General features: G+C 38.7%; 1 protein-coding gene across 1 annotated transcript in view; it reads left to right on the top strand.

Moving 5' to 3' along the window:
- CACHD1 (cache domain containing 1) overlaps window positions 1–18709 on the top strand; it is a 149202-nt gene that overhangs the window by 45426 nt on the left and 85067 nt on the right. The window contains exon 2 of the mRNA XM_063134748.1: window positions 10702–10764. Coding sequence (XP_062990818.1) covers window positions 10702–10764 — 63 coding nt within the window. The remainder of the gene's footprint in view (window positions 1–10701; window positions 10765–18709) is intronic.

Raw genomic sequence — 18709 nt, 5'->3', positions numbered from 1 at the left:
AATTGCTGATTGGGGTTCTCTTTCAAATTTCAGTTCGTTTCAGCTTGAGATACTTGGTTGGTAGCTGCTTCCCAGCACTCCCTGGATTTACACCTCTAGATTCAGAACTGATAAGTTACACACAGATCACAATCCTATATCAGGCACTGGAATGACTGTATAGATCTGGCAGGCTGTGTTGAGTTATGTGTGGAACCTGGGTTTGGACTCAGTGGGGTTCTTTAGTAGGGGTAAAACTTCTCTCTAGATATGTGAGGCAAATGGATCTGTCTGGAGCACATAAAGCAGGAAGGCAGAGGAGGCTCTGGCCCTGGGCGCTAGATCAGAGTGGAGAGTTGTGCTAGGATAGAGTCACAATGAATTCTATTAAAATTCAGTTGGACTCTGGGTTATTCTAGGAACTGAGTCACCACTCTTGAGGGATGTCCAAGCAGAAAGAATGAACAATGCCCAAACTCCTAAGTAGTTACAGGGATTAAAACAGAGCTCAGAGGCTGGACCCTAGATGGGTTGAAACAATGGTTTGATTCTTGTAACTAGCTCGCCTTTAGAATACCATAGAACAGGTGTCATCAGTGATAATCACTCAGGGCTTGACCTGGCTGGGAGGTGGAGACACTTCAGGATTTTTCCTACCAGGACTTTAGGTTGGCTAATTCACAGGTAACCTTGTGGGTTTGACAGCTGGGTGGATGTCATGGTGATCAAGCCAGCATTTGCATGTTTTCCCTCAATGTAGGGGAACAACTTTATTTATTTTAATCAAGGAGGAAGCAAGTTGCTCCTGTGTCTCTGCAGTGGTTCCAGAGCCTTAGCAGTGTTTCTAGTAGCTCTTGGCCTTCCAGAAAAAAAATGGATTCCTGAGCCAAGGTGTTGTGGTAACTCCAGTTGAATCCATAGCACATGGATTAGAGAGCCAGTAGGTTTAGTGGTTCCTCAGGATAACTACATAGGCACCTGCACTTCCTGGCTCTCCCATGCTACCCAGTGGTAATTGTTAGTATGTACACAAGTCTTTTTCTTCCTTGTTTGCCCAGACTCACCATCACTGTCATAAACACTAGAAAATGAGGGCCTCTTCTCACAGTCATTTCAGCATCAGCAGCATCTGTGGAAGCTTCTAACAATGTTGAATTCCTTTTGAGCCAGCTGTGTCCAATGTCTGTGCATTCGCCACTGTTAACATACATATATGTTTCAGACCTTTCAGCTACTGTAGTAGCTACTGTTGCAAAACGAGCTCCATAAGGCCTTTTCTCTTGCTCTACTGTCATTCAATAACAACCATTCCACATCCAGCAACAAAGCCAGCTCCATAAGGCCCCTCCATCTATCTATTGTCACTTGGTAGCAGCCATTCTGGCCCTTTTATCAGGCTGCAGAGAGGGAGAGAAGGGAAGCAGTGCCATTCTTTTAGCTCAGCCAAGAAACCAGTAACTTTTGGCGTCTATCCCTGGACTATTGCCGGACAGGAGAGTAGCTATGTGGCATCTTTAAGACTACCACCTTTTCTTCTGGCATAATCTTTCATGGAACCTGTCCACTTAGATACATAAAGTATTAACTTCAAATTGTCAGATTTCTATATCCTTGGAGGGCTGGGAGATGTAAACTGTGTTATCAGAGGGAACTGAAATGCAAAAAGTACAGACAGTGATGACTATCTGAACAGTTACCCTTCACAAAAGGTTGTTGAGTGATATCAGTTCAGTCAATGGCCTTAAGATGACCATACTTAAAGGAATTTCAAAGGCAAAGAAATCAACAGGAAATTCTGAAGTACAATTCACCAAGAGATTCAGCTCCATTTTATGTTTGAATAAGGACAAAGGGGCCTTTTTAAATCACACTGCATGTTTGTGTAATCGGCTTCCCGTTGCAATGATGTCTGTGTTATCTGATTACACCAGTTTACATTATGTCTTTAAGGTGCCACAAGACTCTGTTGTTCTCCTTGAATTGTTTCCATTCCAACTGATTCTTATAAGAACATTATAACTTAGAACCAGTGCCCGTGTTTGCATTTTTTTTTCTTCCCCATTTTTTTTATTTTGAATTGTGTCTTAGTTTTTTGAATTAGCAGCACCATGGACTGCTAATTACCTTGCATATGCTGATTGTGGGCCAACCAGATTTGCATAATTACCCTCATTGGCACAGCTTCTCATGTCATCCGAACCCAGTTAGGGTGTGGGTAATAAAGCCCTGGGCTGTTGTAGGATTGTGGGGTGGTTTGTTTTAAAGCCACCTCACAAAAGCCATCCTCATCAGGTTAGGACAACTCTAGAAGCTGTACCAGTGAGAGTAATTTTGTAAATCCAGCTGGCATGCAACCAGCATGTGCAAGGTGGTTACCAAGACTAACCTGCAATTGTGCAAACCAGGACTACGACTTTTTATTGGTTTTTGTAAGGCATTCTGGGATTTCTTTTGTTCTTTTTTTTTTTGGCTGAAGAGTGGGATAAAATTCTCTAAATAAATAAATGGATGGGATTCCAAAAGCTGAATTCAGCACATGGCATTTAATGCATAGCATAGGATTACTAGTTATCACAGTTTAGAGCAGCTGGAAGTTGACATGCGTTTGGTTTTTCCCTGGAAGTCATCAGAGGCTAGGCTGTCACATAATAAAATATTTATATGAAAAAAACATTTACTTGGCTGCATTAAATGTACAAGTGAAAATGTGTAGGTCACTCATATTGAGGTGGGTTGTGTGTTTTTTCTTGCTTCTAGGCTGTACTCAGGATATTAGGATTCACTTCCTGTGTTGTACTGATTCATTTTAATTATATACAAGCAAGTATTTTTGTACTAGAAATGTATATGTCTTGTCCTTTACAATTAAAGCATTTGGACTCTGCAGCCCTTGACATTGCATTTGGGGGCTCTTATTGGATACAGTTCTTCCTTTTGTTTCATATGTTGTTATGTTCTTAGTTTCCACTGAGAATACAAGAGTCGTACTAGAGAATTATTACAATTTTATTGTGGGTCATAATAAATAAATTGCCTTCATCCCCCACTCTCAGACTTAAGATGAAGAAAAAGAATAGTGTATGGAGGTTTATTTCCACCATCTGCTTTATATTTTGAGGTTGCATAACATCAACTTTAGTTTTCTGAAAGATTGCCATGCACATTGTCATGAGTATAACGTTAGTCAAATTACATAGACTAAATGCTGAATCGTTTTAACATGTGGAATTAATTTTCTTTCTCCCCCCCCCTCTTCTTTGGCTTTAAAAAAGTACCTTGATGACATTTTTGGTAGTTTTCCAGCACTTCTTTACTGAGGGTAAATAGGGGGTTTCTAAAAGGTTATGTCTAGAAATATTGTGCCCCAGTCGGGGTTTCACTCTGTGGGCTTTTTAATGGTCTCAATCTAGAAGTCTTTCAGTGGTAGCTTAGTTATGAGCAATTGCACTATCTCATTGACTTTTATATATTTGAAAGAAAGAAAGAAAGAAAGAAAGAAAGAAAGAAAGAAAGAGAAAAGCACTTTTGAGTATAGAGAAGCTCTACCACTCAAATCGTTTCAGGAATGGAGCCCAGTGGAACAGAATTTTAACATTGCATAACCTGTTGTGTTAACAAATAATTTGATTCTCTCCCAGCTTTCAGAATACTTTGGCAAGGATTTGATTGACAGACATTAGTGAGGGAAGGGAGGAAAAGATTGATGTAATAAATGTATTAGGAATCAGAAAACCTTCGTAAGTTCTCCCCACCTTCTCTCTCTCCCCCTTTTTTGTTTTTGTTTCATTCTAGGGCAGTGGTTCTCAACCTTCCTAATGCCTTTAATACAGTTCCTCATGTTGTGGTGACCCCCAACCATAAAATTATTTTCGTTCTTCTCTACACGATCCATTGTCATGGGATGGTTTGCTAATGAAAATAATACATAACAATAGCTTTAATAATACAAAAGATGATACATGACATAGTTCAGTCAATACAGTTTCCTAAGACCATCGGAAATATGTGTTTTCCGATGGTCTTAGGCGACCCCTGTGAAAGGGTCATTTGACCCCCAAAGGGGTCCCGACCCACAGGTTGAGAACCGCTGTTCTAGGGGTTTCACAGTGGTGCTAACACCTTTTCATACTTTTAAATATTTGATACAAGAAGTTACTTGCCTAAAAATGCTTGCTTCAGATACAGCTAAAAGCTTAATCAGTACTGCAGGTATCACTCCTGCTGCCTCCTCCCAATTTTAGTTGGATTCCTATTTGCACATGAAGGTACTGCCTAGTTTTCACCCTCTATCCTGTGTTCCTTAACAAGCTGTTTCCATCCATCAGGAAGTGGAACAAGTGCATGTGGGAACTAGAATGCATTTGTCTGTGTAGCACATTTAACTGCCCAGTAGTCCCACCTTCCCCTTTTATGTGAAATACCTTTAGCTTGGTTTTTCACAATCCAAAATAAAATGTAAAGCAGTCAATAAAATGACAGTTTGAATAACACAAAGAAGTAATGATTAGCAAAATGAATTAAACAAAAACCTGAGACAATAGAGCATTTGCTTGGTGCCTAAATAACAATAGCGTAGGTACCAACACTTAGAGAAGGTCCTCCAGTGATATATGATTGTATGAGCAAGAAGAAGTAATATGTATGGTTAAACTCTGCTCATTCAAGTTGTAGTTTGGAAGCAAAAGAGTTCCGCCTAATGGTGTTAAAACTCATATAACACTTATTTTTTGTGCAGGTCTAATAGCAGATTTTGTAGAGGAGTACTTAAATTTGTACAATGGCATAGGGAAGTGTTAAACTCCCTCTCCCTTAGCACTGCTGTTGCTACAATCCAATTTCAAGCCTCCTGGGAGCTGCTTTCAAGTACAACTCTTTTAAAATGTCAAAGATTTCCCACCTCACATGCAGTAAGCCTGGTGCCTGGGCCAAGCTAGGAATTACTACTCCTGTCATGCTTTGTCCTCCCAAATGGCAGCCTAGAATTGGCACAGAGCATGGAACTCAATGTAGCCAAATTTATATTAAATGGTAAATGGTGTTAGTGGTCAATTTCCCCCAAGACCCCAAATGCTTTGCATTACAACCAAGTACAATATATTATTGTTAGGAAAACTCATTCTCCCCTCCCCCAAGTTACTGTAAGAATTTCAAGTAAGCTCAGAGGGCCTAGGAAGCCTGAGGGGTGTGTATGTGTGTGTGTGACAGATGGCATTCATCGACTCTGCTAATTGAAAAATGCCATCCCTCTGACCCTGGCTCCATTACACCACTGGTTACAAATACTTGTAGGCTCATTCACACTTTGTCTTGTACCACATGTAGAAAATGACATGTGAATCAGGTGTATGTTTCTTCATGCAGATGCCATCCTTTTTTATGGATGGGAAGGATCATGGTAATTGGAGGGTTATCGCATGTGCACTTAAGAGCACATAAATCCAGTTATCACATGTGTCTTCCTATCTGCGATGGTAAGTGCATGCAGGCTGATGCCCTGTTATTCCCATTTAATCAATCAGGTTTACCAAACAGTAAACCAGCCATTAGTCTCCCAATGAGTTCAGATATACTGAACATTCCTTCAGTACAATCTTTATGTATTTCAATGAGTCTTACATAGGAACCATATGATTTTTACCCCTTCCTTGTATGACCTCCTTTTTTGGTCTTCATAATTTCTTTTGATTTATAGTTAGACATTTGGTTGGTAGTAGTGCTTCAGATTTTGGATGGAACATTTAAAGCAAAATCATTAATAAAGAGAAGATTTTACCATTAATGGTTTTTGCTAAAATGAATAAGAGCAGTTGCTTAAAAACATAAGCCAAGTAACCAAATAGGACATTATTAGTATTCTGGTATTTCTAGTCCGTAACCGTGTTCATTATTTTTAGTGCATCTTCACTGAGCAATGTGTAAGCTCAGGTGAAGGGCCATCTTCATATTATGGATAGAAACTTCCATGTTAGTTCAGTGGCTCTTTCTTTGTTTCTTTTGATGTACAGAGGTTCTGCAATTTGGGAGTAGAAAAGAAAATGTGGCCCATTTTGCATCAAAACGACACCCTTTAATATATTTTTGTCTGATGTTAAATTATCTTCTCATCTCACTGGTGCTTGTAGATGTTTGTAGTCTTAGTAACTGATCAGAGCTTTTAATAAGGGTGTAGAAAAGTTTCAGTGTTGGCCTCCCCCCCCCCTTTTGAATAGTCGTATTTTGCCTTTTTAATCCTTTTAAGGCTCACTGGGACTTGTAAACTCAGAAGATTTACTGCTGCCCTCTCCAGGGGTGGCCATAGAATTAAGAGTTCAAATTTCTTAAATTCCTGAAGTCCCCAAGAGGGAAACGAATAAGGAAAAGTGACAGTCATAAGCTCAGTGGAACAAAATGTAAGATTATTTCAAAGTGTTTTGTGTGACTATAGATATGCTTTCACTGAATAATGGCTATGAGAGTGCTGGGAAAAGAATTTGCCAATCTGCTTCTTATATCTTCATTTGATTATATTCTAAATGTAGTTATGTATAATAGTTGCTTCCTTGTTTTAAGAGTAAAATGGTGTGTTAAAAGGAAGTCAGAGGATTAAACTGGACAACAAAATTAATATAATAAAATGACAAAGGCATTTTACAAAAGATGCTTACAAGTTAAACCAATCATATTTTTAACACCTAAGGTTTGCCTAAGGTTAATTTGACATTAAATTACTGGACTTTTGCCATTTTGTCTTTTTCACTTAGCAACATGTAATGAAAGTTATGAGTTTGTAGCTTTTCCATTTCACCCAAAATGCTCTCTTCTACTGGTCTTCCATATTTCTTTTCACTAACTCATTGTCCGGGTTAGGACAGTAATGGGAGTAAAAAGCCATTGTGGCTTCTCACCTCGTGTGTCCTGTGCATGTGCCTGTCATTTGCATAATTACCTGCACTGCAGTTCAGGTTGACGTATTGGTCAAACCTCACACAGCAGGGCTATCTTGCAGTAAGGGCTGTAGGATGGGTACAAAGTTATGCCTGCCGTTTGTCGGGTTCGGATGACATGCCAACTCGTGCTGCAGTGCAGATAATTATGGGCATGCGGCAGGGCGGGGGGAGAAGCCACAGTGGTTTCTTTCACCCCCACGATTGTCCAAATACCCTCATTGTCAGTTTATCTTGTGTGCCTGTGATCTAAATGGCTTTTTAAATGGTGATTTAAACCATGAATTAACTGTTGATTTAAATCTAGTTTCCCATTTTGTAATATGTATTTCCTAGGCAAAAGTGGATACTAATTGTTGTTATAGCAATTAAAACAGCTTGCAAGTAAATAAAGATTTTATTATGCTACCAGGAATAAAATCTAAAACCTCTGGCCATACAGCTGAGACATCTTTTTGTACAACTCAAGTATATCTGCTTATAGGCTAGGGCAGGAGCTGGAAGGATGATGAAATTAAAATAGTTCAGGTTGGGTTTTCTCTATATACATGAAAATCACTTTCTTGAAGGCAAGGAGCTCAGCCTTAGTGAAGTGTGCATTCCAGTAGCTCTATGAATAAATGTTTCTCCGTGAGATGGAAAATAAATTTTCATGCAATTTAAATATTCAGAATTTGCCAGAAATAATAAATAGTATACACTACATGATTTTTTGTGTCATGATTGATCACAGGTAAAATATTTTCCCTCATTATTTCTTCCCCATATGAATAGAAAAACAGGGTTTAATTCAATAAGCTTAACCTTCATTCAGAACTCATACAAAATATCCGCAAACATGTGTGCTGGGACATTTTCACTATCCCAAGCTATTATCTAATATATCCTGGGGAGGGAAAATCCTCCCCCCCCCCGAAACAGTTGTGTCTATGGTGTCAGAAGAAGTATGTTTTAAACTCAAAATATTTGAAACACATCAAGGTTAAACTTTAGATAAAGCTTTATTAGTGGATTTGGGGGTTCTGAGGTATTTTTCTGACCCAATAACAAATCTGTTTCTGGTGAGGTAAATGCTCCTCATTGAAATCCCATAGTTTGTGCCAATGTACTGATGCAAATCATTCTTAAGCCTGCTTTTCTTGACCATGAGACTTTTTGTACCCCAATACCTTTGTGGCCATGAAGGGCTATATCCAATGAGGCCCAGCTCCACCTCTGCTGGTTCTATTGTTCATCTACTTCTGGGTAAATTCTTGTAATTCTGTACCTTGCCTTATTAATAGAGAGCCATGAATTCATTCTTATGAGAGGACGTTAACATATATGAATGAAATACAAGTTTCATTTTAAACCTAGTTCACAGTATATCTGAAATTTTAAAAATTAAATTGATTGAAATAACAAATCTTTTTGGTAGCAATTATAGCAGTGCTAAGTTGTATGAGAGTGGTATAGTTAATGGCATAGCATAAATTAATGGATATAGAGAAAGTAAAGAAAGTAATTTCAGGCATCCCAACAATACTTGTATCTTGAGGATAGAAAATGTATTGGAAGAGGGGAATTGTAATTATTTTTTCACTGGAAGTAATCTAGCTTTTATGTGTAAAACTCATATATACAGAAAACCTTAGAATGCAAATACTGTTCCTTGTCTATTAATTATGTATAGGCATTATGTATATCGGTATATAAAAATAATTCATGTGATTATTTGACTTTGGCTGCTACATGGATCAATCCTCGTGCAAGAATGAATGTGAGAACTGAAGTTGTGGATGACTGGAGTTTTCACAAGCACAAGGTAGTGCTTGCCTACATCCTGGGGGGGAGAGGATGGAGTGGTTTTCTAAATGCTTCCATAAATGTGTGGTTTTCTAAATGCTTCCACTAAATCCAAGATAAGCCCCTTCTACTGCTTAGGGAACAGCCAATCATACCTACCGTGCTGGTTATTGAAGGTTCTTGATAGGCTTGGACTGAAAGGAAGTAGTTTATTTTCCCCTTCTGCCTAGCCAAGCCTTGTTAAGAGCTTTGGATGCAGGGATAGGCTGAATAACCATTAGATTCCTGCCTCACTCACAGTTTGGCTTGCGGGGAGGATAGGTTTCCATCCTTCAGCCCAGTGCAAACCTTGCTGAATTGTGGATAAAGATTATCTACCTCTGAAGCCATGGTGAGACACTTTCCTCATTGCTGTTGTCTTAGCTGTGAGAAAGAGATAGGGTAGGGGTGGGAAACCGCAGGCCTATGGGCCAAAATTGTTGTTCCGCACCCCACCCCGGGTCTCAATCCAGCCCTCTGGGATTCCCTGGATAGCCCCCTTTCCCCTGACCCCTAGCCAATCATTTATTGGTTTTCCAGCTTATGCATGTTTCCCCCCCCCCCATTCTAAAAGGTTGAAATGCCTCTTCTAAGGCAATGACAAATCTTGATAAAATAGTTACGAGCAGAGACACCACACTGACAACAAAGGTCTACATAGTTAAAGCAATGGTATTCCCCGTAGTAACCTATGGCTGCGAGAGCTGGACCATAAGGAAGGCTGAGCGAAGGAAGATAGATGCTTTTGAACTGTGGTGTTGGAGGAAAATTCTGAGAGTGCCGTGGACTGCAAGAAGATCAAACCAGTCCATACTCCAGGAAATAAAGCCAGACTGCTCACTTGAGGGAATGGTATTAAAGGCAAAACTGAAGTACTTTGGCCACATAATGAGAAGACAGGATACCCTGGAGAAGAGGCTGATGCTAGGGAAAGTGGAAGGCAAGGGCAAGATGGATAGATGATATTCTGGAGGTGACAGACTTGACCTTGGGGGAGCTGGGGGTGGCGACAGCCGACAGAAAGCTCTGGCGGGCTGGTCCATGAAGTCACGAAGAGTCGGAAACGACTGAACGAATAAACAACAACAAACAAGGCTTAGTTGCTGGCAGAAAGAGATGTAAGCCAAATTATGCTGGCATTTGGGCCACATCCCTTTTGCCTTTGACCCTGCCCACCACTGGAATGTAGCCCCTGAGAGCCTGAACTTGAATTTGGTTCTTGGGCTGAAAGCGGTTCAGTAGGGGCAGATAAACAGCTGGAGTTGGGTTGGAGAAAGAGTACGAGAACAGTAGAAACAGGGCGGGCAGAGCTAGTTTGTGTGCACATGAATAGAGGGGGGGCGGAATTGTTTTTTGTTTGTGCTGTTTTCTTTATCAAACTTTTGAAATGCATTTGTGTATGTGTTGGCATGTATGTGTATGTACACAGTGGAAGTGACGTCTCACCCTTCTGTTCCATTCCCGCCACTGCAAACGTTCATGGGGTTTGGGACCCCACTTCTGTATACTAAACATCATCAGTTGAGTCTGAGTAAAATATAGACAGATTCCCAATGAATTAAGAATCGGGTGGGGTGGGTGGAACATGAAAGTTAAGAGATGTGGAAAAATTTTTTTTTGAAAGAGCTGCATTGCATTAAATGTATGATATATGTAAACAGTTTAGAGAAAAGCAGATTTCAAACGTGAAGCATAGCTATTTTAAATTTATAACATTTGGATTCAACAGCAGACACTCTGGATGTAATATCCTATACTTTTCCACAAAACACAAACATCTGTTTAATTTAATTATGGAAGCATATGTGTTTTTAATGAAGCTGGTATGGTTTTGCAGTCTCTATTACCATAATTCTTTTAATCTTTCATCTGTTGTCTTATATTACCTGTTCTGTATGTGCCTTTTTTTCTAAGTATGCTCAGACATTACTATTGTGCCAATGTGTCTAAGCAGCCTTTCTTAATTTTATTACAGCGGATATTCAACTCCTTCGTGTACACAGAAAAAATCTCCAATGGAGAAAGTGAAGTTCAACAGGTAGGACTTATTTTCCTGAACACCAGAGTAGTAGTAACACAATAGCAGTGATTCGTTCTTTTATTAATTTTACTCTAAAATTCTATATAGGAATATATTTGTTTCTTATGAATTTATTTTCTTTACTGCTCCTTGCTAAGTTTCTTGTACATAATATTTGTATGCAGTAAGAGTTGACTTTGAATGTATCTTGGCATAGGCAGGTTTCATCAGCGCTTATTATTTCATGAATAATATGCCTTTTTTTTAAAAAAAATCTTGATTGAGTAGCTGTTGGGAGTGACTGTCATGCTACTTTTCTCTTCCCTTTGATTCCTGTAGTTGGCTATATTCATACTAGGCCTGGGTTCTCTAGTAAAATTTCTCTGACTCGAAAACAGCATTCAAACCTCCTGAAGTGTAAATAAGACAAAACAAAACAAAGACAGTTCATCTGGAAGTACTTTTGCTTGTCCTCTGCCTGGGGGGAAAATAGATCAAAGGATGATGGAATGAGTAGGCCCATGTGGCCCAACAAAGAAGGACCATTTGGAAGCAAAAAGCCTGCAGAAGAAAGAAAAAGAAGCAACTGTGCCAATTATCCCCAGTGTTGATGCTAAAAACAAGAGGCAGGTTACATATTGCACTGATTAGGATGGGCATGGGAGGTAGTTTGGTGCTCTGCTTTCTGAAATGCCTATAGAAAGGTTTTTAACTTTTTTTCTATTTGGTGCAGAGTATACTAGGGCTTACTCTAGGCTAGGGTATAAACTCATTTGACATGAGGTGCTGGCTAGGCTTGAGAGCTCAATTCTCCATGGCTGCACATGGTTTTAATTGTTTCTTTTGCTTTAAAAAAATTCTACTAGTTTTAATTTGTTAACGATTTAATACATTTTTAGCTGTGTATATTATTTATTGTATTATATTGTTCTGATTTTATGTGTATGCCATCCTGAGATTCCAGTGATATAGGGCGGGATACAGATGTTTTAATAAAGAAATAAATAAGTTTAAGTGCCATTGTGTGTGAACTGAGTGTCCTAGAAAACCTAACACTCTCCTGAAGCTGCACTTTGTATGGGTGAGGTAGGAGTAGGAATTGTAGACTAAGTGGCATTCAAAGAAACTGCCGTTATTGAACTTATGGAGAAACTCTCTTAAGTTTTTCTCTGGCCTGGTTCAGAGAACACACTAAACCATGCTGTTTAACCACAAAATGGTTAACGGAATGCATTGACCTTAATGCATTCCATTAAGCATTTTGTGGTTAAGCAGCATGGTTTAGTGTGTTGTCTGAACCAGGCCTCTGTAACCTGTGTCCTTTAGAATACAGTAGGAAAACAACTGGCTTAGGTTATATACTTGTGGTTATGTGGGTAGGAATGGAAAACAAAGATCCTAAACCTTTCCTGACAACTGTCCATTGCTTTCCTCCCCAGATCTTAAAGCATGAGATTTGTCTCATGCTTTAAGAAAAACGAGCTTCCATTTATTTTACCATCCAAAGGATGAAGTGATGGTGGCATTTATTTCACAGTAATTCATCCTACTTTCTGAGAGGAAGCACCACATTTTTAAAAGGAGCATATAATGGATCAATCTGCCCCATCATGTTGTAGCCACTCAATAGCAATGTGAGGTTGTTGCTTATGCTTGTGTCTGGTGTAGAGCTAGAATCTTAATCTAAAGTAAACACTCTTCCTTACTTATTGGGCCAATATCATACTAACCAAAATGCCACTGAAAATATCAATTCTCACATTATTCTTTAACTGGTAACATTAATGGAAAGCTGTTTGTTTATTTATTTATTTATTTATTTAGTACTTTTTTTAAAAAAAAACCTTGCAAGGAGCTCAGGCTGTATACATAGTTCTTTCCCCTCTCCATTTTATCCTCACAATAATTCTGTAAAGTAGAATGACCTTGTAAAAGAGAGTAACTGGCCCAATTGATTCATGCCTAAGTGGAGATTTTAACCAGAATCTCCAGGGTTCAAGTCTAATCGTACCATACTGACTCTAACTGTACCACACTAGCTTCGTATAAATGGAATATATGCCCCAGTGTACTTATTAATGAGGCATATTGTTTAGGGGGATGGGTAGAGATGTGAAGGCCCAGAAAAAAACCAGAAAAATTCAGAAAAAAAGGGTTTTTCCCATTTTTCCCGAAGCCTTTTTTGGGTTTTTTCCTGAAAAATTGAAAAAATTGAAAAAAATGAAGAAAAAACTGATTATGGAATGTTTTATTTTAGCATGATGAATAAAATGTTTAAAACAAGGTGTTCAGATATTTACTTCTCCAAATGATTTCTAAAAACTGTACAGTATTATATTATTACAATGTCTGTGCACCAAGGACAAGCAAGTCCTAGGTTGCAAACCGAGACTACAACTCTCAAATGCAAGAGGAAGATGCATTTGTAATTTTGCATTGCTGCTGTTTTTATCTGGTTGAGCTTTTACATTGTATTTTATATTATGGTTTTATACTGTTGTTTTATATTTTGAATGGTTTTAATTTTTGTGAACCGCCCAGAGAGCTCCGGCTATTGGGCGGTATAGAAATGTAATAAATAAATGTCTGCCTCTAGGGGGCGCTGCCATTGACGCAGAGACTGAAACCAATAGTGATAGTTATAAGTCAGAAAATGAATCTGATTAAATTTCATGCCTATTCATTGAGAGCAGGCCCCTCCCACCATTTTTCTCAGTTCTTTTTATGGGAGTGGGGTCTTTATGTCTTGACACTGGAGGACTAGCAGAGACGTAAATAATTTTCTTTGTTACTAATGTTGATGGTTTCTTCTGTTGTTGTTTTTTAAAATTGTTTTTTGCCTCCTCATAAAGTGGCAGAACCAAAGAGGTCCCTTACAGTTCAGGTGTTCCTAACAGTTCAGGAGCTTGTAGCTCCATTTGTTACCAAAAAAAGTTTAAAAAGTAAATTAAATTTGTAATAATTGTTTGAATACACTAGTTTTATTATACCAAGTGTAATAATTTTATGCCAAACCAACTTGGACATAATTACATTTTATGTTCCTAAAGTAACAAAGTGACTTTCAATCTGTAAAAAGTGCTAATATTGCATTATTTCAATTTTTCTGAAAATTTCCGTTTCCCCCTGGAAAAAAAACGGGAAAAACCCGGGTTTTTTCCATGGCGTCAAAATTTCCAGAAATTTTACATCTCTAGGGATGGGGTCTTGTCAGGAAAGGTGCAGGCCTTCTTTTTCTACTCCCTCCTTAAACTAGTGGTTTCCAAATGGTGTTCCAATGAGCCCTGGGTTTACTGAAGTGCTTGTGATATAATGAGCTGGTTTGCACATCATGACAACCTATGGGTTGTTTAAACCATAGATTGTCGGGAACCAGCGCACTCCTCACTTCCACTTTCAATTAGCAACCTATGAGTAACAACCCAGAGTTAACCTATGATTGATTGTAGTATTAACTCAGGATTATTTAACACCTGAACAACCCAGAATGTCTGGGTGAGTTCAGACGTCACACTACCAACCTATGAACGGTGCAGTCATAGGCCGTTAATTGAAAGCAGAAATGAGGAGCACACCAGAGGCAGATCGCTCGCCTCTGCTCACCACCAATTCATGGGTTAAATAAATAGTCCACAAATTGGCATTATGTGTGAACTGGGTCAATGTATACCATCATAAATAATAAATCACCCAATAATGTGTCAACAATGCTCTTTTGTCATTTGTATCTACACAAGATAATAAGTGTAAAAAAGTGAGGGAGCCTTTCATTCTCCATGAGCTTTCAGTAACGGACTTGGAAGTTATACTTCTGAAGAAAATCTACAACAAAGCTTTACAGAGAGACTCTAGCACAGTGGTTCTCAACCTTCCTAATGCTGCGACCCTTTAATACAGTTCCTCATGTTGTGGTGACCCCCAACCATAAAATTATTTTCGTTCTTCTCTACATGATCCATTGTCATGGGATGGTTTGCTAATGAAAATAATACATAACAATAGCTTTAATAATACAAAAGATGATACATGACATAGTTCAGTCAATACAGTTTCCTAAGACCATCGGAAATATGTGTTTTCCGATGGTCTTAGGCGACCCCTGTGAAAGGGTCATTCGACCCCCAAAGGGGTCCCAACCCACAGGTTGAGAACCGCTGCTCTAGCACGAAGCAGCTATGTTGGTCATTTGTAGATTTGACACTATCAGACTTGGGCTGAATAGAGACTGGGAGTGGTCACCTTTGTACAGAATGTAATTATCCCTATTTAGGTGCTTATTTATACTATTTGCCTGCTTTGCCAATCATTACCAGGTGAGAGTGAGTCACACCCGCTTGGTATCTTTTACTCTTTTGACTGGATTGTATTCTGCATAGTAATGTGACACACCTACTTCCAAGATTGCTTGCCTTTTGGTCTCACTTCGTAATATTACACACACACCCATCCTCTTTGCATTGTGTGTATGTGTGCGTGCACGCACACAGACACACACCGACTGGGGATAACATCATGCATCTAGAGAAGTTGGTTCTTATGATAGAAAAATCTGTTAGTCTTTATGTTGTCATACAACTGTAGTTTCTATGCTAAGTCTGGGGAGATCTGAGTTAGCCATGTTGCTCACTTACACTAACTCTTTTGGGGCATCAAGGCTGCGGTCCTATACACACTTGTCTGAGAGTAAGCCTAACCCATATCCATTGAATTTACTGGATCTTACTTCTGGGCATGCATATGATTGTGCTGTGGGATAACTCCATGTTTGCAGTCCTGAGTTCCTTTGAGAAAGGGTATGCTTTATCACAAATTAATGTGATGATGATATTGGTTGGCAGTGTCATTTGTGGAAGTGCTTTATGTGGCCATTGCTGGGACTTCCTTAATAATGCTTCTTGCTATGCTAGTCTTCGAAAGACTGACCAACTTTTAGAAATGTAAATAAGATACCGCCAGGGACAATTGACATGATTATGACTGTTGCACAATATTTGCAACTGCTTTTTCATTGCTTGGTTGTAAGAAACACCTATCACCAATTTGCTATCACCAATTAGAATTTCTTGTCATTTCAGCATATTAATTGCCTGGCCGGGGTGGGTGGGTGTGGGTGTAGGCAGTTGATAGAGGCCACCAGCAACTGTGCCATGTCATGTGAACTGGTTGTAACTGAATATTCACAAATTTACTTTAATCAACAGGTTTATCGTCTCACTTCTATTGCTGGATTACTGGCAATGAGTTAGGGTAACTAATAACATGATAATTGATAATGGTGTCTCATAATGAAGAGTATCAAGATAATTGTTATATCCTTCAAGGAGTGCAGTGCTGTGAGCCAAGGGCTGTATATTACATTTCTATTAGTCATGCTTAAGCTCATGTTAACATTGTTCAGTAGTTCCATCAGTATGGTTAACCATTACTCTTCTAGACAATATTTCATTATGCAAGATTAGACTTTAAAATACAAGACTTCAATACAGTGTATAGATGTTGTGTTCTAAGATATATCTCACTTAAGAGAAGCATATATAGATTGGTATTGTGCTGTGGGTAAAATCTTTTTAGGATGCAATCCTATGCATATTTAGACAGAGAACTCTCAGCATCTCCATGGATTCCAGTGTAGATATTTTTCTGGAGATATAGGGTGGGGGGTGGAATTTGGGGGCTGAACTGAACCAGGCATAGGCACACTTACACTAAGAGAATGTTTAGTTTGGCCCCAAGGCTACAAGGATACTCTGAGACAGGAGATTGAAACTATTGGCTGACAATCATTCTTTTGCCAGGGAAAATGCTGAGGTCATACAGAGAAGGAAAGTCTACCATTCTGGTCCAAACAGTCAGCCAGATGTATAGTCCAATCAATGAGAAGCTCTGAAGAGAGAATCCACAGGTGACAACAGGAGGAAAGTTCTAGGCCTACACTACGTATGATAATAAGAAAAAGCAATTTATTGACGCTTAGTGTCAATTGCTTTCTGTGATTCTTATTTGGAGAAATTGGCAGTAGAGTAGCTTGGCAATAGTATGTTCATAAACTTTCATGATAGCAACGGTCATTCCATTCAAGTACTATGTCTGTTAAAAATGACTTAGAAGGTTCAAGAGAGGGTGTACAAGCCCAGTAAAGGATGTGTTTAGGTGAGGTATTTACTAACAGTGCTTCTGGGGAAAAGAGGAGAAATCCCTAATCCCAAACTTTGATGTTTGTCTTTGCCCTTTTGAGTAGATATTCAAGGAATTCACTTTATTAAACCTGGAGACAGTTGTACAACGAGAATAGATGGTAGGTGTATTTTCTTGCTTTAAAAAAGATAATTATTCCAAATTAAACTGGAATGTTCTCATAGTCAGTTCCAGGCATTAGACTAAAAACAAATCTACCCTTTTCCTGTACTTTAGATATCCTAAACAGTAGTTAAAGCATGTGAAGAGGAGACCAGTCTCTGTTGCAGTTTTTCTCTGGGCCAGTTCATAGGCTTATTTGCCTGTGGGGGTAACCAGAAAATAGACTTGAGAAAAGAATAAAAAACTCATCTCTTGTTAGTTCTTGTTTAAAATAGCAATACACCATGTTGTACAAATTTGCTGCTTTTATGAAATTTTCCTTTGCAAAGAAGAAAAGGCATGTTTTATTGGATCACTGAGTTTTCAAACAGAAAATATCATGCGAAGTGGCCAACAGTTTGTAACCACTGGACCACTAAGGCGACCTATGAGATGGATTTAAAAACCTGCTGTTAGGCCCTTTTCCAGGAGAGTGCAGCAAGTATGACCTAGGGACCACAAGAATCTTTCCAGGCATCAGGTCAGACAAACTGTGCCGAGTAAGGATGTATGAACTTTGTAAAAATCTGTTCTTTCTGCATTTTGTTGATTGTCAGGTTCCTTTCGTTCTGTTGTTTACTCATTGACAGAATTGGAGGATTCTTTTTCCAATTTCCTGAATCTGCGCAAATTCATATTTGTGCAAATTCACACTACATGTAGTTCCTTGTTTCTTATGGCTACCAGGCAAGTGCTTAAATACAAGGGTCCTATCATGTTTAGTTAGCTAATTAGTTCAAATATTTCTTATCTCCCTTTCAGGGCCAAAACCCTCCCATGGTCACTTACAGCGATAAAATATATAAAAAGATAATAAATAAATACCATAAAAACATCAAAGCATATTGTGACATCTTAAAGTCTGTCATCTGACTCCTGTGAACATGACCATAATTATTAAATGTCTTGAGACACTTTGCCACCCTGTGTACAAGACCTCACAGTGTAGTCAAGACAACCTTTACTGTCAGTGTATTTATGTTTTTGTCTGAATTTGTGGGGATTTTGTGTGAAATTGAGAGCTAAAAGGACTTATTGTGAAAGTAACTATAAAATCTAGCCCTTTTGGAACCATCTTGATCCTTTCAAAAACTGTCTCGTTGGCTTTATTTGAAGGATAATGCTTTTCACTACCATTTTCTGGGTGGTCTGCACACCACTTAAAATCATATGGGTTAAATTATACAATGGCTTTTAGAAGTAGGATGTGCTATGGAGGGGGAGGGGTTCCCTGGTAAAGCCTCCAATAGGTATTGCTTACACCACAGCACTATAGATGCATACATTAACTCTTAACTAGATATAAATAAATGTCTAAACATTCTAAGTATTGTGATGAATACTTGGCTGTCAGAGAAGATAGATGAGGCCTCCCTTAGAATATAACTACCATGGTTAAAAGCTCAGGATTGAAAAGATCGAAAGAGTAAGTGAGCACTTCTATTTTAATAATCGCTTGGTCTTTCAGTGATAATGAATCATGAGTACTAGAGTTTTATGAGTAAAGGTAATGTATACAAATGGATCACATTAAAACAGATGTGAACAAATTGTAAGCACACCTAATCTTCTATCAGCAGTTCATCGTCTTGTTGTTCATTAACTTCTTCACTGTCACCCTAAAAGC

Source organism: Elgaria multicarinata, chromosome 1 (genome assembly GCF_023053635.1).
Source record: "Elgaria multicarinata webbii isolate HBS135686 ecotype San Diego chromosome 1, rElgMul1.1.pri, whole genome shotgun sequence".
Classification (NCBI taxonomy): Eukaryota; Metazoa; Chordata; class Lepidosauria; order Squamata; family Anguidae; genus Elgaria; species Elgaria multicarinata.
This window is presented reverse-complemented; position numbering and strand designations above follow the sequence as displayed.